The following is a 27,984-nucleotide window of genomic DNA, read 5'->3' on the forward strand; positions in this document are numbered from 1 at the left end:
TTGAAGAAGAAGAAGTAGTTGAAGTTAGCATGTTAACTGTTATGTATGTATGTAGCTACCACCTAACGTTATCGATAGCATGCTCTGGCATAGCTTTCTAGATGAGTAGTTGGATTGCAAAATAGCATTCAGCAAACATTTGAAGTTAGGTTCACCCCTGTGGCCTTTAAAACACTGTTTGGTGTGTGGTGGCATCAACCTTGGGAGAGACTACATTTCATTATTTGGACATAAGCAAAGAACCAAGATGGACAAGGTAACGTGTTAATGTTAGCCAGTTGGCTAGCAACCTAGCTAGATACTTTGCTAGCTATTAACGTTACCTACTGTGTTTGTCTAGGTGTATTGATTGGTTACTATTTAGTTTGCCATTCTGATAGATAAAGCTGTTAAGATGTTAACTGTTAGTTTATTCCTAAATCCTGTATTGAGGTCTATGATAATATAGCTTAGAAAGGCACTCACCGCTTTGGTGCAATGTGTCAATATGACAGCAAGCCAGATTATTAAAATCATCGAACCCATCAAGACATTGTTGCACAGGAATGTAAAGTATTTATTTTGTGCTACGGTAGAATCCAATCTGTAGTAATTTCTGTTTAAACCAAATGTAGCCTATCTATAGCCTGCCAGGATTGAAATAGCAGGCAGACAGCCTGGGAACGCCCATGTTTTATGGATGGATAATGTAACGCTGCAAGAAATCTTTAATGAAACTGAACTGAAAACAAATGAGCATACCAATATGCAGTATTTGGTATTTGTCTCCTTTTGAAGCAAGGAGAGCCACTTAACGTCTCTTACCAGGAACACTCAGCCTTGTTGAGTTTTACCGTTTTATCTTTCTGCAGGCAGATTTTTTGAAGGGTCTGCCCGTGTACAACAAAACCAACTTCAGCAGGTTTCATGCAGACTCTGTGTGCAAGGCGTCGGTAATGGTGTATTTCATTTTCAGCTATATTTCTTTTCATGATATTGCTATGTGCCTTTGGTGTAAAACATATATATATATATATATATATTTTTTTTTTCCTCTATCCAGAATAGAAGACCATCTGTCTATCTTCCAACAAGGGAATACCCTTCAGAACAAAGTAGGTATCTGCAGAATCAAATTGTGGCTTTGATAATGTGCTTTGTGCAATAAAAATAATGTACATGAATATTCACTGGACATTTTGTTCTTTATTGCTGGCTTTATAATTCAATATCCCATATTTGCTCTCCATAGTTATTGTGACAGAAAAAACCAATATCCTCTTACGCTACCTTCACCAGCAGTGGGATAAAAAGGTATGGAGTCCAAGATAGTTACATTTCTGGCTATACACACAATTTACAGACCTGCATGTATATAGGTATACAGCCGCCCAACTCTGAATTGACCTATGTATTTATATATTAACCAAAATGCAGAATGCTGCTAAGAAACGGGAACAGGAGCAGGGAGAGACCGGAAGCCCACCACCGCCCCGAAAAATCGCCCGGACCGACAGCCAGGATATGAATGAGGATTCATAGACATGACTGGAATTGGAGAAACTACTTGGATGGAGGACATGAGTACTGATGGAACTGTGGGAGGGCAGGCACAAGAGAACGATTGAGCATGTTGCAGAAAATGGCTTGCACATCCAGCTCTATGGTCCAGTATAGGTGCCTGAACACTGAACTGCTGCACAATAGAGGAGCAGGATTTTTGGAGATGAAATGACAACAGGATATCTATTTTTTAAGTTGTATTTTTTCCCCCCTTTGTTGTTGTTACTTTTACAAAGAGCTATCCGTCAGGCTCAGTGTGTCCTTTCTCAGCTTAACTGCCCAGTCTTGAGCACATGGTGGCGCTATATGATTCGATTTTCACTGCCAGTTATGTAGTAGACCCATGGAGACACTGTGAACTGCCAAGTAGTTAGTCTTTAGGCGAAGTCTGCACAACGTGTTGACTGTTACCATGCATATTTTTACTGTGTGTTGGGAGTTTTGTTAGTAGTTCTTGCAGCATTTTACTTTTTGACACAGGTGGATCCCCTTGCGTATAGGGTCATTAGTATAAGATCCCATCTCAAGCACGAATTCATAAATCCATTCATGTTGGTGCATGTCTATCTAGAATGGGATAGATGTATTATGTTGTTGAGTGTTCTTGTTTGTGATTTTTTTTTTTTTTATCTGCACAGTGCACATACCAGGATTTATGTTATGTTTTTGTAAAGGTATTATGTTTTACATTTCTTTGTTACAAGGGATAAAAAAAAAAGGTATTCAGTTACCCTTCACCTCATGACAGTAGTGATGTTTTCAACAGGATAAGTAAGACCGTATGATTTATGTCCCTGCTCATTTTTATAAAAGTTAAAGGTGTATGCACATTTGGTGCAAAGTCGCAGTGACCATGACCATCAGTGGCCATCTCCATAGGACTCATCACAGTAAGGTGTTTATAGGCAAATGCGAGGCGTCACTGAAGAACCTGCTAGTAAGTTCCCCCCTCACTTCAAGCTACATTTTTGTGGTGTATGAATGCAGTCCACAAAAATTGAGGTCATATCTGTTTAAGCTATGATTTTTCTCCAATGTTGTAAGGTGAACATGGAGGTATTTGTTTTCATAAAGAAGCATATGGTGGGCAAGATACTCGTAGTTTTGTCTCTTCCTCTGTCCATTTTCTTAAGTGTGTATGAGTTGTGTGTGGTTAACTACACTAGTTGCTATGTGATTCTTAGAGTTTTACACAGAGCAACTTATCTATTATACATACAGGTGCTGGTCATATAATTAGAATGTCATCAAAAAGTTGATTTATGTCAGTAATTCCATTCAAAAGGTGAAACTTGTATATTATTCATTCATTACACACAGACTGATATATTTCAAATGTTTTTCTTTTAATTTTGATAACTGACAACTAATGAAAATCCCAAATTCAGTATCTCAGAAAATATTACTTCAGACCAATACAAAAAAGGGTTTTTAGAAATGTTGGCCTACTGAAAAGTATGAACATGAAAAGTATGAGCATGTACAGCACTCAAAACTTAGTTGGGGCTTATTTTGCCTAAATTACTGCAGTAATACGGCGTGGCATAGAGTCGATCAGTCTGTGGCACTGCTCAGGTGTTATGAGAGCCCAGGTTGCTCTGATAGTGGCCTTCAGCTCTTCTGCATTGTTGCGTCTAGCAGATCACATCTTCCTCTTCACAATACCCCATAGTTTTTCTATGGGGTTAAGGTCAGGTGAGTTTGCTGGCCAATTAAGAACAGGGATACCATGGTCCTTAAACCAGATAGTCTTTGGCACTGTGTGCAGGTGCCATGTTGTAAAATTAAATCTGCATCTCCATAAGGTCAGCAGCAGGAAGCATGAAGTGCTCTAAAACTTCCTGGTAGACGGCTGCGTTGACCTTGGACCTCAAAAAACACAGTGGACCAACACCAGCAGATGACATGGCATCCCAAACCATCACTGACTGTGGAAACTTTATACTGGACTTCAAGCAACGTGGATTCTGTGCCTCTCCTCTCTTCCTCCAGACTCTGGGACCTTGATTTCCAAAGGAAATGCAAAATTTACTTTCATTAGAGAACATAACTTTGGACCACTCAGCAGCAGTCCAGTCCTTTTTGTCTTTAGCCCAGGCGAGATGCTTCTGACGCTGTCTCTTTTTCAAGAGTGGCTTGACACACCAGCGATGGTGAATGCGACAGCTGAAACCCATGTCTTGCATATGTCTGTGCATGGTGGTTCTTGAAGAACTGACTCCAGCTGCAGTCCACTCTTTGTGAATCTTACCCACATTCTTGAATGGGTTTTGTTTCACAATCCTCTCCAGGGTGCGGTTATCCCTATCGCTTGTACACTTTTTTTCTACCACATCTTTTCCTTCCCTTCACCTCTCTATTAATGTGCTTGGACACAGAGCTCTGTGAACAGCCAGCCTCTTTAGCAATGACCTTTTGTGTCTTGCCCTCCTTGTGCAAGGTGCCAATGGTCGTCTTTTGGACAACTGTCAAGTCAGCAGTTTTCCCCATGATTGTGTAGCCTACAGAATTAGACTGAGAGACCATTTAAAGGCCTTTGCAGGTGTTTTGAGTTAATTAGTTGAATAGAGTGGCACCAGGTGTCTTCAATATTGAACCTTTTCACTGAGATTTTTCTTTTTTTCTTTCATAAGTTGTCAGTTATAATCATCAAAATTAAAAGAAATAAACACTTGAAATATATCAGTCTGTGTGGAATGAATGTATACATTATACAAGTTTCACTTTTTGAATGGAATTACTGAAATAAATAAACTTTTTCATGATATTCTATGACCAGCACCTGTACTCAAGTTGACAGAAGAGGGTGCTCACATCACGAGTGCGTGCATTCATAATTTTACTGACTCTGGTATTCATTTTCACCCATTGGTAAGTTATGGACTATGTACCAGAGTACAACATGGGAACAACCTTAGGGTCTGTGTCAGTACCTACTACACAAATGGGCTACTTGCACGAAAGGCTCTCAATGTGGCCGCTTTTTTTCTAGTGGAGTGTTAACTGTGTTGTAACGGCATCTTGTTATATTCTGCTTTTAACATCTTCACTCCGACACTGAATATCATGCTTGCCCTATAACAACACTATTACAGTTTTTTTCTGAATGCTTAAACACAACCGTGATTCTTATAGCACAATTTCTAAAACTATTGATACTTATAGCAAAACCACTCAGTGAGTTCGCAAAACTAAAAGCACAAACACTGCTTTGCACTCAGTTTGCAATTTTGTAACACACACTTTGCACAACTGTAGGCACAATTCACTGCACAGCACTCTTTTTGCGGAACTGTAAACACAACTCATGTTTTACACTCAATTTCTAAATGATCAACACACTCCTAGCAAATCTATACACATGTATGGCTATTATTTTCACTATTTTGCCAACTCTCTGGCACACTTTCTCATGTGAAAACTGTTTTAGATAATTAGTTCACTTTGCAATCAGCCTAAGCACTATAAATAAGCCACAGGTAATGTACAATGGGTACAATGGAGGGAGCAGGAAAAGTGAGAAGAGTAAGAATTAGAGGAGGCCGAAGAATAGGACGTAGAGGTGAAGAAGTAGGAAGAAAAAGAGGAGGAAGAGGACGCAGAGGTGAAGAAGTGAGAGGGAGAGGATAACAAGGAGGTGGAGTTAGAGGAAGAGGACAAGGAGGAGCAAGAGGAGGACGAGGAGGGGAAAGAGGAAGGGTAAGAAGAGAAAGAAATAGACCTCACATCAGCTATGGTTCCTATATGCACAGGGAAAATACCCTACCCCAAAGTAGGAGCTTCAATAGTTATAGGAACTGTGGTCAGAGGAACTCTAATCCCCAGTTCCGTGCTGTCTGAATGCGTAAAAAAACAGGGTTCTAGGAACTGCAAAAAGTTCTTCTACATGTGTGCGAAAGGGACTTATGGTTCAAACACACCTGGCTCCACCGAAAACAAATGAGTCGTACATGCAAAGAGCCTATTGCATCAAATATTTCACTGTGCATATTTTGTGACTTAACATTTTTTGGGGTTATACTGTTTTGAAATCTTGCCATTAGGGCAGCCGTGGCCCACTGGTTAGCACTCTGGACTTGGAGGGTTGCCGGTTCGAGCCCCGACCAGTGGGCCGCGGCGGAAGTGCCCTTAACCCCTCACTGCTCCCCGAGCGCCACCGTTGAAGCAGGCAGCTCACTGCACCGGGATTAGTGTGTGCTTCACCTCACTGTGTGTTCACTGTGTGCTGAGTGTGTTTCACTAATTCACCGATTGGGTTAAATGCAGAGACCAAATTTCCCTCACGGGATCAAAAAAGTATATATACTTATACTATACATCTCATTTGGCGTAACAGACAGTGAATCTCACGTAACAGGAATGTGCTTCTTATTCACCCCTTTCTGTAGAATCCCAATTTAAAGCGAAATTGGGATTATTGAACTGCTGCTAGACTTGCATAAATTATATCACAAATGAATCTAATTGCAATTACAATACCCATCAGAAAAATTGCAATTAGATATTTTCCTCAAATTACCAGACCTATTGTAGTGGTCATTCAGAAAAAATAAATGGGTGTTGACATCAGATTGAGTTATGGCAGCTCATTGGCTATCTAGCAGCAGACACGACCTCAGTACTAGTATCCTTTTACGGTTCGAGGTTTAACATAATGAACAAATATTTACCCAAGCCAGATCAGAGTCCTTCATGCAGGTACACAGACAGTGATCTAGTTCTGGAACTCAAGTCAAGTATACCCAGATTTCTGACAATCTGGTTGTGGCAAGAGGGAATAATAATGGGTAATGCTTGCACTCCTTCCTCAGAGATAATGCAAAATCTCTACTTGGTAGCACAGGATGGGGGCATCATGCCAGACATTTCCTTCGACAGGAGCCTTGCTGGCTACCTCTCTCTGAACTCTGGGACTGCGCTGACAAACCACTACGAAACCGTTCAGCAGCGTCTCTCCACTGAGCAAATGGCTGCGTTCAACCAGAATCTTACTTCTACTTTCAGTGGTACAAAGGTGACGTTTGGAAATATAGGAGTTGTGGCGTTAGCATTGTCATTGTTCTTGGATTCTGTGTCCAATGACATCCTGGGTCAAACAACCCCAGACCCTATCCGGAGAATGTTGGGGACAAGTGACTCGTCAATTGGAAACATAATCGGTGAGTATCTGAGGAAGGTACCTGAAGTGGTCAACGACAGTGAGGGGATGGCAGACATAACAGAGCTCTGTGATCAAGAGCTCAAGTTTGAACTCATTGATCTTTTTGAGAGGATGACTTTGCATCGTCAATTAAGCTCACGTGCCATTAAACTGTGGTTGAACGGGGCGGCCATTCACCTGCATGTGAGGATTCATGGAATCCGCCTAGGCTCTGTTCCACGCGGTTCTGCAGAGTCACTGCGACTGTCCTACAGCACGGCATTCTCGAGTATTGCCCGGAGATACACCGGTTACCTGCGGCGCTACGTCAAAGAGATGCCACCCTCCACTAGAACACATGCACCCGGATTACTAATTATTGAGCCCAACAGGAACATCAGTCACTGGGTCAGGCACAGTCCCTGTGAATCTCAAGCAATTGAAAATGCCATAATGACTCAGATCATTGCAGCACAGCGCATACAATGGAGTGAAGACTATTTTGAGAACTTAGGGAAAAACATCAATCTTCTGGTTCGACAACACAGCAATTTTGAGTTGAAAAAAGGAGTCTGAGAATGTGCTATGCATAGGGCAGATGAAAATGCACATGGCCTCTCCTTGTGAGGAGATATCAATAGTGCTACAATATTTCCTGGTATACAATTCCAAATGCATTACACAAAAACAAACAAATCAGTTATTGCACTGTTAAATGGGTTTATTGTCTGAGCTACCCCTCAACTCAATATGCTGTATTTTTGCAGGTATAAATCATATTTCTCACATCCATTTAGAAATATGCATGGGTCCACAACATTAACCTCAATATGTTGGTGCATTCACATTTTAGAAAACATTTACCCATTACAGAAAAATCCTCTCAAAAAGAAAAAAGTACATTTTCAAGGTCACACACAAATTGGTGGCTCACCTTAATACCATGTTTACATCTGATACACTGTATTAAAAAGATTTTGGGTGGACAACAAAAAGTCTATATCCAAGTAAAAACTGTACAAATACAGGCTATTAAGCTTTGAAAAGGCTATTAAGCTTTTTTGAAAAAAAACGAAACAGAAAAAAGGAGATGGAATTTGAATTGGTGGAAATTAAAAACATAAGTAAAAGTAAACAGACATCAATCTCTTCTACTCTTCTTGTGACTCCTCTTGGATCTGCTGCAGAATAAAAGTGGAATTAAAGGCAATAATAAAGTGCTTCATTATATATATTCAAGTGAAGTAAAGACAAGAATCTGTCTTTATTATTGCGTTTAAAGATTTCAGCTATATTCTCTTACCTTTCTGGAGATTTTGAATGACTGCGATGCCTGTGACTCCTGTGATGACCTGTGGAGGAAAACAGCTTACTCAGACTTTTCCCACTTTATTAGAATGTTGTATTTTAACTGACTGGCTTAAGTCTTTGCACTATAATGACCGAAATAAATGTTGACACAAAACAAAATTTTATGTGTTATGGGTATTTCTAGATTTGTACCTGGAGATTTGGAGCGGTGACGTCTTTCTCTGGAGCGGCTGCGATGTCGCCGCGGGCTTTTGCTGCGGTGGCGTTCACGCTCACGGTCGCGATCACGCCTCGGTGAAGGGCTAAAAATTAAATAGTAATAATTCATTTAAAAATAAATAAATAAATAAATAAATAAATAAATAAAAACACTACCTCACCATTTCTATTCATGATCAGTAATTTCTCCAAAATTGTGTTTTGGATGTTAAACATTGTATGCCAATTAAATTTGCAGATTAGTAAACTGGACAAGATGCAAATGGAATGAATGCTGCTCATAATTTTTATGAGAAAGAAAAAGGGCCATATTTACCTCCGGCGTTTCGGAGATCTGCTCCTCCTAGACAGAGAAGAATACAGCATGTAGCTTCAAAACAGTCGTTTTGCAATAGCAGTACATGATAACCTGGTTAGTAATAAAGGTGTACTGGATGTGATAATGGAGTAACAGTAAGCGCATGAGTCCAACCTTCTTGGTGAGCGGCTGCGTCTGTAGCGAGGAGATGGCGAGCGGCGCGGCCGATCATTGTCACGATAACCCCGTCTGTGGGGTTCAGGAGTCACCACTCTCTCAGGCTACAAAAAGCAGTATGGAGTCAGCAGTATGCTCACCCAAAGCCACATGGTGCATGTATAACGTTCTATAAATTTGTAGATAGTTACTAGGAGAAATCAACAGTTACTTACAAAATAAACATATCAATCTCTGCTTGTGCTCCCAGAGAATTAAACCCCTGGGCTATGCTGGCTATGCTGGACATGTCTGGTAAGTTACACAAATACCATGTGTACATGCACTGTAGATCACTGCTATCTGTATAGCTAGGTATATGGAATCAAATCAAAATATGCTCTATTCTCCCTATGTGCAGGTTGGTGCCTTGCATGGCACCCTCCGCCATCGGTGTATCTAGATGGAGATCTGTGATTAATACCTTTTCTTCATCCTCATCCTCCTCTTCACTGCTCTCCACTTCATCTAGATCTTCTTCCAGGGCAGATATTCGTGCATCGAGCAGTTCTGCTTCTTCCAGGACCTGTCTTTTCTGTATTTGAAGCACAAAGTCCACTTCAATGTTGGTTCAAGTGATGTACCTTGACTCAAACGTATTAACCGAGATTCACAAACAACAAACAGATCTTCACTAAATAACCAGTCTTCACTAAACACCCTGTTCAGGTGAGAATGCAAAGGTATCAAGTAATGTCATTCAATTTATTGCAAATGTGTACAGAATGTGCACTATAATAGACAGGGCAACCGTATGAACTGACCTGAAGCCGAGGGAGGATGACATCACAGACTCTCTCAGCATGCAATAGCTCATCAATAAATTCATCCACATGCATCAGTTCAAACTCTGCAGGAGAAGTGGGGAGGTCAAAGATGAAATAACTTTGACAAAAAGAAGATCGATGGGGAGATATAACAGACGTCGTTACAACAATAGAAGACAAATATAAATACCTCCATTTCTGTTCTGCATTTTGACTTTCCTGTAGTCATTGTATAGTGGTTCCAAGTATTTGTAGCAATCCACTGAGGTGCCAGTCAAGCGCATGTACAATGCACCAAGCAGACGAACATACCTGTTAGAAAGAGTATGTGAGTTTATGACTAACCATGCCTTTCTAGTTACTATAATACTACACCATAGATAAACATTAACGGCTAAAGCCAAATAAGCTCTAATAGGTGATGATGGATCGCTATATTTCACATATTACACAGAAAGGCCTAGATGTGACAGACTTAACACCTCAACAGACCTGCAGTTTGTTTGCAACAGTACTTACTTGAAATCTTCGTTTTTAATAAACTCAACGATGATATCTTTCTCCGGTTGGATCTGTAACATCTTGAGGGTCAAGCACAGGAATGGGGCAGGTTTGATGTTACCACCATACACCCCACCAATATACTTCAGCTCCATGGCCTTGTCAACAACAAGCTCGGCTTTATGAGGGAATAAGAGGTGAAATAGTGACGTTACCTTATAATCACGTGTAGCATTTAGAAAATGCATTCACACATGTAACACATGCAAGTAATTACTAACTGTTTACCACAATATTTGGGCATACGTTATAACTTTTGTAGGCTAACTACATTAACGTACTGGCTAAATGGCTAATGCCTTGTTAGCTAACCCAGCCAAAGCATTACAACACACTCACCGGTAAGTCCAAAGCATTCTTCTTTCCAGTACTTAGACTCATAGATACGGGTGCGTATAATCTTTTCCACGAGATACTGGGGATTTGTTCCATGTATGCTGTTGGCATCTTTGACTGTCCTGTTTGCCATTTCCAAAGAATATATTCAATGGAACGCGTTTTGGATACAGTCAACAACTTCCGGGTCAGCTGGAAACACTTTCCTGTGTATGCAAGTGGGCGTACGCATTCTTTATGCCCAATCAGATGAAAGGTGGATGCAATCTACGCGCGAAAATCTAGTGTGGTATTCTCCGGGTTTAAATGACACCAACAGTTCATGGCAAAGTAAGGTTCTATTATTCAACAAAACGAAATTACCCGTGGATGCCACTTGAAGTAAATTAAAACAATTTTGTGATATTTAGTCGTGGTATCTAGCAGCACTAACCGACTGACACATACATTCTAACTGTAAGTACTTTTCCTGATCAACTTTGTTTGTCCAAGCTAGCCAGCTAACTTATGGTATTCGGCACTATGACTGTTAGCTATATGATCATATTTAGTTAATTGCATCTGTCTGATGTTTTTAAAAGATTGGAGTCTTTCCTTGTCAATTCAGATAACGTTAAGGTTGTTGTTGCACCGTTTTAGATTTTGTTTAAACCGTCTGTATCGCGTCTCAAAACAACTAACAGTTAACGTTAAGGCCTGTAAAATATATGTTCAAATCCACTGTCTTCATATTTTTCAGCCTTTGGTATTCAGCCTGACGGCCTGAAAAACACATTATCTGGAAAGTTATGTTTAGGTATTAATATATTCATACTATAAACGCATTACTCACGGGCATGGCCAGCCCAAACCATCGAAGACAAACATGTTCTCAGTCTGAACCTTTAACGTTAAAATGTTGGTATGTATAGCATTTTTGAAAAGAAAAAAAAATGCAAAAGGGAGTGGCATTAAGGGTATTTTATCGTTTTTTTACTCATTTGGTATCAATCACTGTCTTTTTTCTTTAAATGCAGTGTTTTATGAATGTTGGTAGAAGTAGCTTAATGTATGGACATTTAGCGTACCATAGAAAATCAGGGTTCCCAGGAACAAGTTGAATAGAGTTCCTTAGGAGCAAGAATGAAGAAGCAGAGGTACAACAATGTAATGAACTAAAGTGTATTAATCTATGAATGAAACATTGTAGGACATTGAGAGTTTGTACACTTCATGATTATACATTGAACAGTTAAAATAATAATACAAAATCTGGATCATACCAACTACCCCACATGTATTGCCAGTCCAATGAAAATGATCAAAAAATGTAACCCCACCTAGTTTAATCCTTAATTTATTCATGTTAATATGTATGCTGTGGATACCTCAAATATTTGCCCAAGATTAATAAAGTATTGTATAGTTAAAATGTTGATTTGATGTCCTGTGAGTGGGTATAAAAATATTGTTTATAATACCCTCAATATCACCCTCTTTCCACAACCTTCAATGGGCAAATCAAGTAGCCTGGAAATAACCAAACTAAAGTGAATAGAGTCTGGTACTCTCGATTGGGAAACGTTTGCAACACTTGCATCGCAACGGGCACTAACTTTGAAATCATTGGTCGAGCCTTACCAATCACATTGATCAAAGATTCCTAATGTTACTTCCTACTTCGCCTAAACTTAACAATAAACAGCATCAACAGTCAGTAAACAATGTATCTAGGTCTTTTTAAAAAAAAAAAAATAATAATATATATTTTTCAGCTGCATTTTTTGATGTTTACAGGTGTTGCTGCTTCTGTTTATCACAATAAGTTTCTTCTTCCTCTCTCGTCTCTGATTGGCCTGACATTTTTCTTTTCCGAGAGAAATGGTAAACTATGGTGTTAACTTGGTGGTTGGGCCTGTCTACAAATTAAGGGGCACGCAGTAAAAAATTTTAATGGTCCGGTCATACAGAAAATATGTTTCTCTTCCATCCTACAAACTTTTAAGATATTAATGTCCAAACAAGGCTCCCAAGATAATATATTTTTAAGTGTAAAAGTACCAGGTCAAAGACAACATGAAACTTTGAGCAAAATATGACACGGTGCAGCAACCATTTTCCTGGATTCTGTCTTGATTTGACATGGAATGACTCGCATTGATAAAGATGAATGTTTTACAGAACAAAACATTGGATCAAGTAAGCTGATTCGCTATGGTTTGTTTGTTGCTATGAGCATGGAATTTGCACCAGTCAAAATGCTTATTAAACGTTTACTTAGCAAGAGAACTATCTGTTTGTTTAGGGATTGGAAAGTAGCAATGTGTTTCACGCATTGTTTGTAACAGCATGCTTTTATCTTGTAGGTTTGCAACATGAGCAGATATTCCACACGGCTACGAGTGAAGAGGAGCTACAAATGGAAAAGTGGACCCATCAGTACTGATAGGAAATTGAACATACACTTTTATGAGTATGTTTAAGTTACCTATTGTCTAACATTGCACATAGTTTTGCCATGGGAACAGTGAAGCCTAACAGTGAAGCCTTTTTACACTTTGCTTTGTAGATCGTTGATTATTCAAGTGGAAGGGAAACCTGCAGAGACCATTGTCACTTTAGGCCAGTACATTCTCATTGAAGGTGACGATGACGACAACCCATATGTCGCTCAGGTCCTGAAGTTGTTCAGTGATGGTAACAGTTTTTGTCCTATCACATCACACAGAAATGCTTTGCTCATAGGTTGAAGATATCTTGACTTGTTCTGTATTTGCTTTGCTTTCCAGAGGATGGCAAGGTGAAGAAGGCAAAAGTGCAGTGGTACATACGCTACTGTGAGTTACCTCATAACAAGAGAAAGCTGCTTGGCAGATCTGCACATGCTCAGGAGGTCTTTTACTATAATGACTCCTCATGTGACAGTGAGGTGGATGCGGAGACCATTTTGGGCACAGTTGAGGTGAGCTGAGAAATTGGTAATGCCATACATTTGTTGCATGTCTGCATTTCATACAGTAGTGCTGTATCTGCTACATTTTTCGTTTTTTTCAGTGCCAAATGCTGCTTATAAAGTGCTTTCGAATAATAACCTTTGAAGCTCCTAACTTAGAAATGATACAATTATTCAACATGGTCTGTAGTCAAGAATCATGGGACATCAAATTACAAAATGGTGTATTTGTTTTTTTTCAAAGAAGTTTTCTGAAAAATGATGATAAAAAAGGGTCTTTGTGTCTGTCATTTAAATGATCCACAGGTGAAGCATATTCCGGGAGAGCTCCCTTTCCCTGACAATGCAAGTAAAGACACTCTCTTTGTCAAGCTGTCATGGGACACCAAGGCCTTCAAATCGTTCGACCCAGATCTCATGAATCCATTCCAGAATGCCATGACTCCTCCACCAAAGCAGATGCTCCAGTCACCCATGCAGAAGAGTCCCACGTTAACTCCACCCATCACCCCCAAAGCTCGGAGCACCACTCCACGCGTGCTGCCCACACCAGACCCCATGGTGATGAAGCGGGCCAGCTCCGCCGCGAGCCAAACTCCCTACAACCGCGGCTGCATGAGCACGGGACGGAGGAGCAGCCGCGAGGCCGAGTCCATTCATTCGGCCTCCAAATTGTCGGCCTCCAAGCTGCTGAGCGGGAAGAGGCGCGGGCGGATCGCCTCCGAGCCAGCAATCCGCAAGAAGCTGGAGCTCAGCAGTGAGTCGCAGCTCCCCTCCTCCAGCTCCCCTCCTCCACCACCATCACCAGTACTGCAGTGTAATCACACAGTGAGGCGTAGATCACACAGGAAATGAAGCACAATTCAGGCCACAATAATTCTATATGTTAATGAAAAGTTCTATGACCTAGCTAGTGAAACAGTAATTTCTGTGCAGCGGAAATGAAACATCCTGAATGTGTAGGAAATCTTAAATCTTTTGATTAGTCAGAAGGCCTGAGATGTTCGGACCAATACATGTCCTTGCATGTAAGCTCTGTATTGACTGGTGTTTGTGCGTACAGGTCCAGGTAAGAAGATGACCAGGGAAGACGTGCTGGGAGAGCTCCTTGATGATGATCTGGCCCAGCAGCTCACCACCTCTCCTCCACGTTCTTTGAAGCTCACCATACGCCTGACTCCCCTCAGTGTCAAACAGCCGTCCTCCAAAGACGAGGAGGAGGAGGATGACGACATCTCCCTTCAGCCTCTTAGCCAGAGTCCAGATAAGCCCACACCTACTGCTGTGGACGAGCAGGATTCAACAAGGTGGGTGGTTATGGACACACAGGGATTTGGCATAAAGACTGAAAGGCCTAAGGACAATAAGGAAAATCACATTAAAATTGGGCTTTTTTGTATCATCATTAGTGCTTTTAATGATATTCTATGTAGTGGATCGAGTTTGCAGTAGGTTTGAGCTGCATTTGCCCTATTTTCCTAGCAAAATGGAGGCATCATGCGCTGTCAGCTCTAACACATTCCCATCGCAGAGGAGAGGAAAGACACAATTGTCCAAACACCCCTTACAGAAATTTCAGGTTTCTGGCGAAGTTGCCGCAAATTTGTGGCAAGGTCATATTTTCACATGCAAATTAGATTTCTGGCAAACAGTTGCAGTTAACTTTTGGTAATGTTGCAGCAAATTTGCAGCAATGTCATTATGCAAATTAGGTTTGTCACCAGAAATTCACGTGTGATGGCAAATCACTGGCGAACACATTTGTCACTAGTGGCAAACTTCTCATTGTTGCCAGAAGTTTGCCTCTAGCGGCCAACACTGGCAAACATTCTGGCGATATTTTCTAGCGAACTCATTTGTTTCCCACAAATCAACCACAAGTTTGCTGCAAATCTGCCACAAATATTTCATTTTTGTAAGGGACATTGTCTAAATATTCAGTCTAGGGGTATGTCCCCTGGAGGATTCTGCTGATGAGGGAGTGACCGTGCTTCCAACCCCCCTACGGAGAAGGGCTACTCCCAGGAGAGGCAGTCTGAGGAGGCAGTGAGTGGGACTCCTCTCTGGGTGTCTGCAGTGGGGCAGGTCACACTGGTGTTATGGGTTTAAGAGTGTTGTTTCCCAGGCATTCACCCTCTGAAAGATGCTCTTGAGGCATCCCACCATTCCATTCTTCTAAGGCACCAGGTGCAGGTTCTACATGTCCATATGAGTTGTTCTCCCAGTCACGCACTTGCCTCCTAAAAGATGAGGTCCCTCTGGGTATCCCACCAGTCCACTCTACTAAGACACCAGGTGCAGGTTCTTGAAGAATTTAATTCTGGCATTTTTCAACCAGAGCTCTTTTGTTCAATGTCTATAGGTGATTTCATTATGGACAAAAATGACAAAAATCTGTTCAGTATTGAGCTAGCTAAAGAAGCGTCAACTTAATGAGGGCATTGGGCTAACGTCAAACACATACCGTTTCTTTGCCTTTTCTGAGGTAAACAGGCACACTTGTATCTCCATGGGGATCCTGTCCATGTTGGCTGACACTTGTAATGACATGTTGAGCCTTGGTAATGGTGAAAAAAAGCAGTTTACTTTGATAGCCAGCTGCTCCCATGAATGCATTGCTGGTAGCAGCAGGCCAGCTAGTTTAATACTGAATATATCTTCATTGTTTTTGTCTCTAATGAAAGTACTTAGACGCCATAAAAATGGGGACCCAGGTTATCACAAATGCCTTGTAGAGGAAGAGAAGAATAGTGATAACATGTGGCCATATTTATTTTGTTTTCTTACGCCTTCCTCTCTCTCAGGTCAAGGACCCCCTCGCAGAGGAAGAGTTCCTCTGATCTCCTGCGGGAGCCGTCACTGTCCGTGCTGTGAGTGCTTTTCAGTTGTCTGATGTCCCTAGTGGCTCTCCCTTCTGTGTGATGGCTGCTTTACTGACCTCTCTCTCCCCTCTCTTTTCTTATCCTGTCAGGGCGGAGGAGGAACATGAGGACTCTCCTGTCCAGACTGCAGTCACCCCACGCTCCAGGAGGAAGTGTGCCCAGCTGGTGTCCTCGCGAATCAGGAAACAACTGTAAGTAGCTAGATCCATCACCTTCATATTAATTTAATGTGAAGTCTTGTTTTGTTTGAACAATTTTAAATACCTGCTCGCATACACAGTATATAGTGTGGTGATGGTGATGGTAAAGGTAAAAATGTAGACCTTTGCATAAATGTTAGGAATGGAAGCATAGTTTTATGTCCATAGAGATGACAGAATTTTCACTCTTCCCTAATGTAATATGTGCAACGCAATGTAACACTCACTCTTATGTTAATAGTTGTCATCCTAAACAATGACTGTTGCTTCTAAGATAGATACAGATATCCATGCTCCTTATATCATTGGAGCTGTTTGCAGTGGTTCATTAGGAAGGTTCAGTACTTTTGTCAGTCATTGGTGAATGCTGATTTGATTTCAATGTTTCTTCAGTGGTGTTGGTGATTGTGATGCAATGAGCTTAGACGATGAGGATGGCGATGACGATGCCTTCGTTCCATCTAAAATCGACCTTCATAGCAGCAGCGATGAGGACGTGGACGCAAAAGTGGAGAGTGACGATGAGCTTGTGATTATAACTCGCAAGAGCCGAAAAATGACTGGGTCTCACACCCCGCAGGCCACAGAAAAAATGCGTCCCTCTACCAGGACCCCACGCAAGACTCCCAGCAAAAAGGTGGGTCATAAACAGCTGTGGCTGATCACCATGTCCACATTAATGTCCAAGATGTGAATGATGGCCCTTTTTCTTACTGCGCATTTCTTTTGTCAGACTGCTCCCACTACCCCTCGGACACCGAAAACACCTCGTCATGCAACGCCCGTCATCCCTAGCCGGAATCAGCCTGCCAGAACTCCAGGGAATGTCTTGGAAGTAGCACGCGCAAGGTGAGGAATGGATAGATAGATGGAGACTTTATTGATCCCCAAGGGGAAATTCAAGAATGTTTTCTCTATGAATGTTCCCAATGTAATGCATATATATATGATAAATGAACCTTACATTTCAGTAGCCATAGATGTGTAATTTGAATAAAATCTGGTTTGGTTCTTACCGGGGCTTTTACTGCCTGAAATATCTGATTTTGTTTACCGCGCTTACCGAGGTTAGTGCTGGCCTGGTGGGTCATCTACTTCCACCCTTTCAAGGGCACATGAACGGTTAGACTAAGAATTGTTGTTGCTACCTCAAAATTCCACTGGAGCTCCAAACGGATTTGTACACGCAGCCTGTTTATAGCTCTTCGAGTCACGGTAAAATGTAATTTGTGGTACATAGCTAATTTAGATACACTTATGGTGTGGGTGCTTGTGTTTCTTTAGGAATCCGCCGTCTTGGTTTGTATAGAAATGAATAGTAAGTGACACACGTAAGAGGACGGAAACACGGGGCTGGTGGTAATAGGGGGCGATCCGATAGCTCCGTAATAATACAACTAATACTGTAATTCAGTTGTAATGCAATCTAAGTTGTATACCCTTAATAAGGCTGGCTGTTAAATAGCCATAACTCGTACACTCAGATGTGTGACTGTAGCAAATAATCACTTGTTTTTAACAGTTTGGCAATTAAATGCCTTATTTTGATCGCCGCACATCAATTCCCAGGACACTGAAAGGCCGAGGTTGCCGAAACTTGGTGGCCATGTTTTCACGTTTTGATCCGTCGCCCACCCGCCGCAAGGAGGGTAGGCCGGACAAAGTTTTCTGTGAATATCTCGAGAACCGCAGGGCCTAGGATGACGAACTTTTTTTCGTGCCAAGTTTCATAGAAATTCCGTTCATGGGGGTCCATACAATAAATGTATAGGTGTACATTTCGTGACTGTACAGTACACCAATCAGCCTGTAGATTGCCAGACACAGTTTTCTGTGAATAGGATGACCTAATTATTTTTGTATGTTTGTCTCCAGGCCAGGGCCCATGTCTTGAATTTCCCCTGGGGATCAATAAAGTATCTATCTATCTATCTAACACATCCCATATTCACTCATTTGAGGTATAGCACCACCTAGTTAATAATGAAAAGGCAAAAACGATGGTGTCATTTAGCTGACTTAAATATGCGAGCGCATAAAGAATGAAAACGAGCGCAGATACAGAAATCTAGACCGTAAATACAGAAACTGAGGGTTGAAAAATAATCTTGTGGTGAATAAAACCTCCGATGCTCTGGGACTGGGAAATGTTTAAGCAGGCAGCCACTTACAACAACCAGACAGACATTGAGGAGTATACAGACACTGTAACCTCTTACATCACCAAGTGCATCGATGATGTGACCCACACAAAAGACATCATCACTCGGGCTAACTGGAAGCCATGGCTGACAGGGGATGTCCTCAGGCTGCTGAGGGCCAGAGACAAAGCCTACAGAGCTGCGGATGAAGCTGGCATGAGAACAGCGAGAGCCAACCTGTCCCGTGGCATCAAGGAAGCAAAAAAGGAATACACTTACAAGATAACCACCCACTTCAAAGACAGCAGGAACGCACAAAGCCTATGGCAGGGCATTCAGGCCCTCACGGACTACAAGCCCGCGCCACAGAGCTGCGAGAGCAACATCCTCTGCTCAACAATCTGAACCGCTTCTTTGCTCGCTTTGAAGCACAAAACAGCACTTGCCCACAGAAGACCCCTCCCCCTCCACACGAGCAGACCCTGTGCCTCTCTGCCGACAGTGTGAAGAGGACACTTGCTGCTATCAACACCCGTAAGGCAACAGGCCCAGACAACATCCCAGGTCGTGCGCTGAAGGACTGCGCTGAGGAGCTTAAGGATGTCTTCAGACATCTTTAACACTTCCCTGAAGCAAGCCATCGTCCCATCATGTTTCAAAGCTGCCACCATCATACCAGTGCCGAAAAAAACTGCTCCATCCTGCTTCAATGACTACCGCCCCGTGGCACTGACACCCATAATCATGAAGTGCTTTGAGCGGCTTGTCATGTCACACATCAAATCCATCCCCCCCCCCACCCTGGACCCCTTCCAGTTTGCATACCGAGCAAAACGGTCCAGAGAGGATGCAATCTGCTCTGCCCTCCACCCAGCCCTCACCCACCTGGAAAAAAGAGACTCATATGTGAGATTGCTGTTTATAGACTTCAGTTCTGCATTCAACACCATAATACCACAACTCCTCTGCAAACTTGACAAACTGGGACTCAGTACCTACCTCTGCAACTGGCTACTGGACTTCCTCTGTCAGAGGCCTCAAGTAGTACGTGTTGGCAACAATATCTCAAGCAGCATCACACTGAGCACGGGCCCCCCCCCCCAAGGCTGCGTGCTCAGTCCGCTGCTCTTCACCCTGCTGACTGCACTGCAACCTACAACAACGATCACATAGTGAAATTTGCTGACGACACAACTCTGGTGGGTCTCATCACCAAGGGCGACGAGACTCAATACAGGTTGGAGGTCGACCTTCTGACCACGTGGTGCAGGGACAACAACCTCCTGCTGAACGTCAGCAAGACCAAGGAGATTGTTGTTGACTTCTGGAGAGGTCACACCCAACACCTGCCACTGATCATCGACGGTGCTGTGGTGGAGAGAGTGAGCAGCACCAAATTCCTGGGGGTGCACATCAGTGAAGACCTCTCCTGGACCACCAACACTGCATCACTGGCGAAGAAAGCTCAGCGCCGCCTCTACTTCCTGCGGAAACTCAGACGAGCAAGTGCTCCACCAGCCATCATGACCACATTCTACCATTAAGAGCATCCTCTCCAGCTGTATCGCTGTGTGGGGCGTAAGCTGCACTGAATACAACAGGAAAGCCCTGCAGCACATAGTGAACACAGCTGGAAGGATTATTGGTGCTTCACTCACCTCCCTGAAAGACATTTACACCACCCACCTCACCCGCAAGGCGACCACAATTGTGAGTAATGCAAGTCACCCCGCTCACAATTTGTTTGATCTACTGCCCTCTGGGAAGAGGTACAGAAGCCTGCGCTCCCGCACCACCAGACTCACCAACAGCTTCATACACCAGGCTGTTAGGATGCTGAACTCTCTCCCCCCTCCACCCTCAGCTACATAACATCCTGGACTTTAGACCCACAATGGCTGCCTTGCACTACTCCACTTGTACACTTGCACACTTTGTAACTTGTTGTTGCTGTCCTGAAAACACAACACACTTCTGCTGCTCTTACATAACTTGCATATATATTATATTGACTGTCTATGCACAATTGCACAATTTCAACCCAATTTTGCTGCTCTTATTTCTTCATTGTATGTGCCTTCTTATTTACTTTTTATTGTTTACTCGAATGTTATGTTTGTCTGTGGACTTAAATTGGTAGATTGGTAGTCTTGTCTCCACTGTTGGATAGTGAGAAACGTAATTTCGATCTCTTTGTATGTCTTGGCATGTGAAGAAATTGACAATAAAGCAGACTTTGACTTTGATCAGATGTAACAATTATGATTGAGAGCACAGAAATGATGTTTGCATCGGACAGCTCATCGGCTCTGTCTTCTGCTCGCTCTCGCTTTGAAACTTTCTACGCTCCACGAGTATTTTTTCCAACCGGAAACACGACACACACACACACAGTAGCATCGGGAGGGGTTTTCTGATTTTTGAGGCCGTGAGTCCAATATTGGCACAAGCGCAAACTGTGATTGACAGGAAAGTGGAGCTTTTATTTTCTACAATTCACTGTTTAGAGTAACTCAAAAAGGGTCAGAAAAATACTCAACCAAACTTTAACAGCTCCATTTCAGCAAGGTTTGTTATTCATTAAAGTCCTCCAGATAAATTCAGAACTCAAAATTCCAAAGTCCAACACTCAAGTTCCAGCTTTCCAGTCCACAAACTTAACTTTCTTTGAGCAAAGCTCCCGAAGCTTCCTCCTTGTGTTTCTTTGTCTTCCACCCAAACACTCTTTTTGTCAGTCTGCCTTTTGTCTTGATTTATATCCCAAACACCTGCACTCCTCCTACTGCATTGTGGTAGATGTAGTTTCTATAAAGGCGGCCATCTTGGGACTTCCATGACCTTCTACGGGAATGTACCGTCCGTCCACGACATGTCTCCTTGGAATGCCACAACACGCAGGCACACACACACACACACACACACAGGCACACACACACACACACACACACACGCAGGCACACACACACACACACACACACACGCAGGCACACACACACACAACCCATTCCCCCCCCCCCCCACACTCACACACAGGCACACACACACAACCCATTAACCCCCCCCCCCCCACACTCTCACACACACACACACACACACAAACACACACAATTTACATACACAAAAGTAGGAGATGGAGACATTGACAAGCGTGAATTATTTTTGCTGAGGGAATGTGCAGGACTGGGCGGCGGTCATATTTTGTACCGTTTTGTGGTAAATCTAGTATTTATTTTGACAGTGCTGTCTGTTGCTCCTAGGCTGCACGTGTCTTCAGTCCCTGAATCTCTGCCTTGTCGGGAGCAAGAGTTCCAGGACATCTATAACTTTGTGGAGAGCAAGGTCATCGATGGCACTGGAGGGTAAGACTGCTTTAGGTGTAGTTGTGATGTTTGTATTGATGATGTGTGGCTCTGTGTTACTCCTCACAATCATTTCTTTGATCATTCCAAAGCTGTTTGGTGACCATGCCGTGTGCGTGTGCTTGCGACTGACAGGTGCATGTACATTTCTGGAGTGCCAGGCACCGGGAAGACAGCCACTGTACATGAGGTGATCCGCTCGTTGCAGCAGGCAGCGGATCTGGACGAGATCCCACAGTTCCGTTTCATTGAGATCAATGGCATGAAGATGACTGACCCGCACCAAGCCTATGTCCAGATTCTACAGGTACTGGTCAAAAAGGCAGAACAATTTTGATCTGGTCTGACTCCACTACCATTGCTTTGACATTTGCAGGTCAACAATATAAGATGACATATATAGGAATGTGTATAATACTACATACTATAATGTTAATCTTAAAAAAAAAAAAACATTCTTGTTATAAATCTGATCATGAGAATAATAACAAGACTGTAGCATTTACATGGTTGGTTAATGACCTTCATGTGAATGCACACAAACAATGCTGAAAAGCCAACACATTTTTATCACCAAACAGAAACTCACCAATCAGAAGGTCACCCCAGACCATGCAGCCAGTCTTTTAGAGAAACGCTTCAGTAATCCTGCTCCCAAGAAAGAGACTACTGTCCTACTGGTTGATGAGGTGAGTTGTATAGGAACAATTCTAATATGACTATGCCTGAGAAGGCACAGTTGCCAGTGTTGAAGAAAAATCTAGCTTGAAATATGTACAAGATTACTAAAGATAATTGTCCTTTACCGTGGGATGTTTTCAGCAGAATGTTTTTGTTGTATTTAATTGATGTCTGATGATATAATTGATGTCATAAATGCATACTTAACTATTATGGTTGTACTGGGTATGTATTAAGAACTGACACACAAACACTTTTTTTATTTTTTTGTCTTTTTTTAGCTGGACTTGTTGTGGACCAGGAAGCAGAATGTGATGTACAACCTGTTTGATTGGCCGACACGTCGCCATGCCCGTTTGGTAGTCCTGACCATTGCCAACACCATGGATCTTCCAGAAAGAATCATGATCAACCGTGTGGCCAGTCGCCTGGTAGGGCATCTCTAAACTGCTGTACTCAGGGCAGCTGACCCAAAGCCATCATGGCTTTTAATGTAGTGTTTGTTAGTGTAACTGGTTGACTAAACTGAACATCAGAAGGGAATTATGATTCCCTGCACTATGAGGGTGAGGTTAGTTGGTTAAAGAAGTGTGTTGACACACAAGCCAGGGTTTTCAATGGCACTAAGGTGCCTCTCTTTTTACCTGGGTAGATTTTGATGACCAGGGTTTATTTTAATGTGGGAGTTTATACTTCTCTGTATTTGCAATTGACCACATGAGTTCAACACCACCCCATTCATGAAGACATGGACAGTGTGAAGCAAAAAACCTGGGTTAACAAATCAAAATCACCATCGTAGTACCAATCATCTCAGATCGCTAGATCATGGTTTGTCAAGCCATCTTATAGCCATTATCATATCTAGAAAGCCAAAATATGTATAAATTGCTTTGTAGTATACCTCTCTGATTTGCCATGCTTTCCACCGAAAGTGTGTTTGTTTTCTCTTACTTAGTTACTTCTATCAAACATATCAAGATAAATCGTAGTATTAGCCCCTTTCGCACTGTAGGGACTTTTTGTAGTTCCTAGAGCCCCTTTTTCTGTGCATTCAGACATTATGGAACTTGGGATTTATTGAGTTCCTCTGACCGCAGTTCCTATAACTATTTGAGCTCCTACTTTGGGGCAGGGTCTTTTCCCTGTGCATAGGAACCATGGCTGATGTACATGCCAACTTGGCCTAGGCAGCTGAAGCACCATTTTTAAAAATCTCTAAAAAAAATAGTTCAGCTTCTGATTAAATTTGCTTAACATAACTGCACGAGAAGGCTGCAGAGACTAACCACTGTCATGTTCTGGACAGATGAGAAGATTAAGGATGAAAGCCAATTTTTTTTATTATTTTTTTGCTTCCTGATACCATGCGCTTAGTTTGGCTATGAACTTCAGTAGCTAGTAACTAAATGGCAATGTTGTCAGTTTCATTACTTCATGTTCATGTAAAAATTGGGCTACTAATGTGTTATGTCATCTCAGAGTTCCTACTGTATGCGAATGCAAACAAAAAAGCCATAGGAACTGGGCAGGAGTAGACTCTCTAGTTTGTTGTCAGTAGAACTGTGCTCATAGATCTGTGTTTTCATACTAACATACTATATTAAGGGGAGGTTGTGTTTTTCGGTCATTTTCATAGGATTAAAATGTTATGTGGGGTAGGCACTTGATGATCTACGTTAAAGTTGCTCAGTGTATGGGCATTTAGTGTACAAAGTGCCAATGTTGTACCATAGATAAATAAATTGAGTCAAAATCATTGTTTTACCAAGTAAGTGTATTTATGTATGAATGAAGCATGGTACATCATTGGTACTTTATTCACGAAATGACTATAAACTGAGCTATTCCCACGTCGATTTTCGTGTTACTACTAGCTACCCCACATGCCATTTTAGTCCTATGAACATGAATGCAATCACACCTTGTTTTATCCTTAATATTTTCATGTGAATTTGTTGCAGAGACCTCAAATATTGGCTCAACATTAATAAAGTTAAACCTATTTGTAGACAAAATAGTGATTGGTGCCATGTTGAAACAAAAAACTAGTTTACAAGACCCCCAATATCAGTTTTGCGCTTTTTTCCATATCTAGGGTCTTATATGAAACTAATGGGCATGTAGTACAAACGTTTAACGGTCCAGTCATACCGAGAACATGTCTGTCTTCCACCCTACAAAGTTTGGGCAGGCTAGGAATAATACTTCAAGATATTAATGCTCAACATGGCCTCCAAGATAAGACATTTCTGAGTGTAAAAATGATACAAAATCAAGGGGGGGGATTAACAGACATATTTTACAGGTCTTATCAGGTACACAGACTTTGAGCAAAGTCTGAGACGGTGCAGCAACAGAATGACCCGATGGCTCAATTTCTGTTTCTTTTCTTGTATGTATGTCTGTCTGTGTCTGTGTATATATGTGTGTTTGTGTCTTAGGGCCTCACTCGGATGTCGTTCCAGCCCTACACCTTTAAGCAGCTGCAGCAGATCATTGCCTCCAGACTGAACAGGGTGCGGGCATTTGAAGAGGATTCCCTCCAGCTGGTGTCCAGAAAGGCAAGCACCTTTTGCTGCACATGGTCAGAACATTGTTTGTGGTGAATAACGGCCTATCCAGTGAGATAAGAGCTGTGTTTATGTGCACCTCTATGACCAGAGAAGACTTTCCATTCTTAATAGCCTTATCCCTGAGTGTTACTGTCAGACTTAGTTTAGTTTATAGGGATTGAAGGTTGTCAGTGTTATCCGCTGCAGCCAGTTTGAACAAAAAAGATTCATGGTTGCAGAACAGTCATTGAACTTAACCTACACTGAGATCAAATGTCCACCTGTGTGTTCTCTTAAGATGGACTCGCCTTATATGGCTGAAACATGAACCCACTGTCATTAAGTGCAATGATGTGTAGCCTAACTGTGTTTCCATGTAGGACATGACAATGATTATGATCGGTTGTCTCTCAGGTGGCAGCGTTGTCAGGTGATGCCCGACGCTGCTTGGATATCTGCCGCCGGGCCACAGAAATCTGTGAATTCTCGGCCAATCCCAAGAGCGGCACGGGATTGGTTGGAATGAGTCATGTGATGCAAGCATTGGATGAAATGTTCTCATCCGCCTACATAACTGCCATCAGGTGAAGTTAATTATTTTTGAGCGTTTGTTTCAACAGAAAGACTGGTATTCCGCCACACCCATTTTAGAAATGTATTTTCTATTTTCCTATTTTTACTTTCCGCCTTGTGTTCAATCTTCCAGTCGGCTAGTTCCGGCTAATTAACTTTATTGGGATAACACGGCAGAAGAGAATGGAGATTATTGTACTTCACCACCCAAGGCTATACACCTCTATGGAGTGGGTAGATTAACACTTTAGTCAGTGTTCTCCTAACTTCAGATCGGAAAAGTGTATTACCGACATGTCTGAAGTAACCAAAATCCTAAATAAACATTCCTAACTTTAGGATCACCCATAACATATGATGGCACAGCTCTATCGAGATGACTGGTATCTCAATGTATCGCAAATAATGTGCTACTCAATGGGAAGTTCGGGCACAAAGCGGGCAAAGATGGCACTGGGAACTTGGGTTGGGAAATTTTTAAACTAAAATTAAATATTAAGTATGTCTTAAGTCTGCTGTTAAGGCTCTCTTTGACAGAACTAGTCAACGCTAGTGACGCGCTATTCTCTAGATATTTTGTGTGTGTGTGTGTGTGTTACTGTAATGGCATCTAATCTAATGTACGGCCGATTGCCCTGCAGGTGTGCATCCGTTCAAGAGCAGCTCTTCCTTAGGGCCGTGATCGCAGAGTTCCGACGCCTCGGTTTGGAGGAGGCTACGTTCCAGCAGGTTAGAGATCACTGCGCCGCGAAAATCATTGTGTCTATGTAGGGCTTTAGCTGATTCAGATGTTTTACTGAATGCCTAGCTTAACAAAATATACACTGAATGCCAATGCTTTGCTTTAGTTACTGGACTTGTGTTTGGTACACTTGAAGGGAGTGCTTGAACTCCTCTTTCTCCCTCTGTAAATCTCCTTCAGGTTTTTGTGCAGCACCAGGCTCTGTGCCGCGTGGAGGGGCTGCAGCCAGTCAGCGTGTCTGAGTCGCAGGCAGTGTGCCAACGTCTGGGCGCGTGCCGCCTCCTGCTCCTGGAGCCCAGTCGGCTGGACCTGTTGCTGCGCGTTCGCCTCAACGTCAGCCAGGACGACGTGCTCTACGCCCTCAAGGCCGACTGACTGGATGGCCCACTCCCCGTGGGCTGCTGAGCTTGAGGGTACTAGGACTAACTTAGGCTTAACGCTCTGTGTGACATCAAGCCTGACTGAGGATGTAACTGTGCTCATCTGAAATCCAGCCACACAACCCACCAGGTCTCACACAACTTCACTCATCTGTCTCTACTGACAACTACACCCAGTCAGGACAACTTGCTCTGAGCCCTGTAGGATGAGGACTTGAAGTAGCCATTATCCTAGGCACTTTTATCAGTCAGGATGGCATGTTTTATTGCCAACAAACTAAGTACACTTTAAAAGACTTAAATGCTGCAGGTAAAATCTTTTTTCACTCGTCTCCAAATATGAGCTCCAATTCTTTGTCTGTGGCTCCATCTTGGGTCTCCTGGGCCCCACCACTGATAAGTCTCCTCACTAACCCCCTCTAGAGGACACTGGGTGATAAGTGCAGAAAAAGTCTTGAAGGGTGAGCCAGGTTGAGCTTGACCTTCACACCATTGAAGTGTTATGACACATGTGGCTGATGTATGGTTTGTGAGTGTGATGGTTTTTGAGTCCGGTCGTGTTTTGGTTCCTCTTTGGGTCACCTGTGGTTTTAAACTTAAAAAAAGGTTTTAATTTTGAGAATTCTCACAGCTTTTGAGACCAGTAATGTGATTCAACTGTTTGCCATTTAACCCTTCAACTCATAATCATGTCACTCGAAACATTATATAAAACTGTGAATGATCTTGGGGCCTTTTTTGACAGTTTTGACTTCATTCAAGTTGTTTTAAATTATTTTTAGTATTGTATGTTTTAATAGGGTGTAGGTGATTGTGCTGTATTGTCTTGGATTTGCATATGGTGTCTTGAATTCCTTTGCTTGATTGGTGTGCTTTTATTCTCTCAATTTTAAATGTATGTATGTAAATGTGTTTGTGGATTTAATAAAGATTGAGTTTTGGAAGCATGGCTTTTAAGTGGAATCAAGAAGGTAACACTTTTATAGTTTAAAACAATACATATATACAAAGATATTTCCATTGATAAAGATGTTTCCATTGATTATTTAAAAAGGGTATGAATAATTTTGGACAAGGCATTTTTCATTAAAAAAATCTATTTCTGATTCCATGTTTCTACCACATTGTCTTACAACCTTTTGGCAGTGC

General features: G+C 42.1%; 3 protein-coding genes across 5 annotated transcripts; 2 read left to right on the forward strand and 1 right to left on the reverse strand.

Moving 5' to 3' along the window:
- LOC125300582 (DET1- and DDB1-associated protein 1) lies at positions 1-2,635 on the forward strand. Its single transcript, XM_048252600.1, has 5 exons — positions 1-256; positions 852-932; positions 1,043-1,094; positions 1,232-1,293; positions 1,417-2,635. Exons 1-5 carry the CDS (start codon positions 248-250, stop codon positions 1,519-1,521), a joined length of 309 nt encoding a protein of 102 aa, XP_048108557.1. The 5' UTR covers positions 1-247; the 3' UTR covers positions 1,522-2,635.
- A 4,750-nt stretch (positions 2,636-7,385) lies between these two features.
- prpf38a (pre-mRNA processing factor 38A) lies at positions 7,386-10,598 on the reverse strand. 2 transcript variants are annotated; one of them, XM_048252589.1, is made up of 10 exons: positions 10,394-10,598; positions 10,013-10,172; positions 9,684-9,805; positions 9,491-9,576; positions 9,151-9,261; positions 8,685-8,791; positions 8,529-8,555; positions 8,186-8,295; positions 7,986-8,034; positions 7,386-7,860 (listed from the first exon to the last, which is right to left on the reverse strand). In XM_048252589.1, the coding sequence occupies exons 1-10, from the start codon at positions 10,521-10,523 to the stop codon at positions 7,824-7,826; spliced, it is 939 nt and encodes a 312-aa protein (XP_048108546.1). In that variant the 5' UTR covers positions 10,524-10,598; the 3' UTR covers positions 7,386-7,823. The 2 variants fall into 2 exon arrangements, with proteins under 2 accessions (XP_048108546.1, XP_048108545.1); XM_048252588.1 differs by having other exon boundaries at positions 7,386-7,863; positions 10,394-10,597.
- Positions 10,599-10,669: 71 nt separating this feature from the next.
- orc1 (origin recognition complex, subunit 1) lies at positions 10,670-27,779 on the forward strand. Of its 2 annotated transcripts, XM_048252307.1 has the most exons (19): positions 10,670-10,846; positions 12,736-12,842; positions 12,939-13,066; positions 13,159-13,331; positions 13,629-14,079; positions 14,386-14,629; positions 15,264-15,368; positions 16,127-16,192; positions 16,294-16,395; positions 16,798-17,041; positions 17,138-17,253; positions 21,803-21,904; positions 22,040-22,211; positions 22,486-22,593; positions 22,867-23,016; positions 25,030-25,149; positions 25,555-25,724; positions 26,355-26,442; positions 26,636-27,779. In XM_048252307.1, the coding sequence occupies exons 2-19, from the start codon at positions 12,745-12,747 to the stop codon at positions 26,828-26,830; spliced, it is 2,832 nt and encodes a 943-aa protein (XP_048108264.1). In that variant the 5' UTR covers positions 10,670-10,846; positions 12,736-12,744; the 3' UTR covers positions 26,831-27,779. The 2 variants fall into 2 exon arrangements, with proteins under 2 accessions (XP_048108264.1, XP_048108265.1); XM_048252308.1 differs by lacking the exon at positions 15,264-15,368.
- Positions 27,780-27,984: the final 205 nt, after the last annotated feature.

Source organism: Alosa alosa, chromosome 9 (assembly GCF_017589495.1).
Source record: "Alosa alosa isolate M-15738 ecotype Scorff River chromosome 9, AALO_Geno_1.1, whole genome shotgun sequence".
In the NCBI taxonomy this organism is placed as follows: Eukaryota; Metazoa; Chordata; class Actinopteri; order Clupeiformes; family Clupeidae; genus Alosa; species Alosa alosa.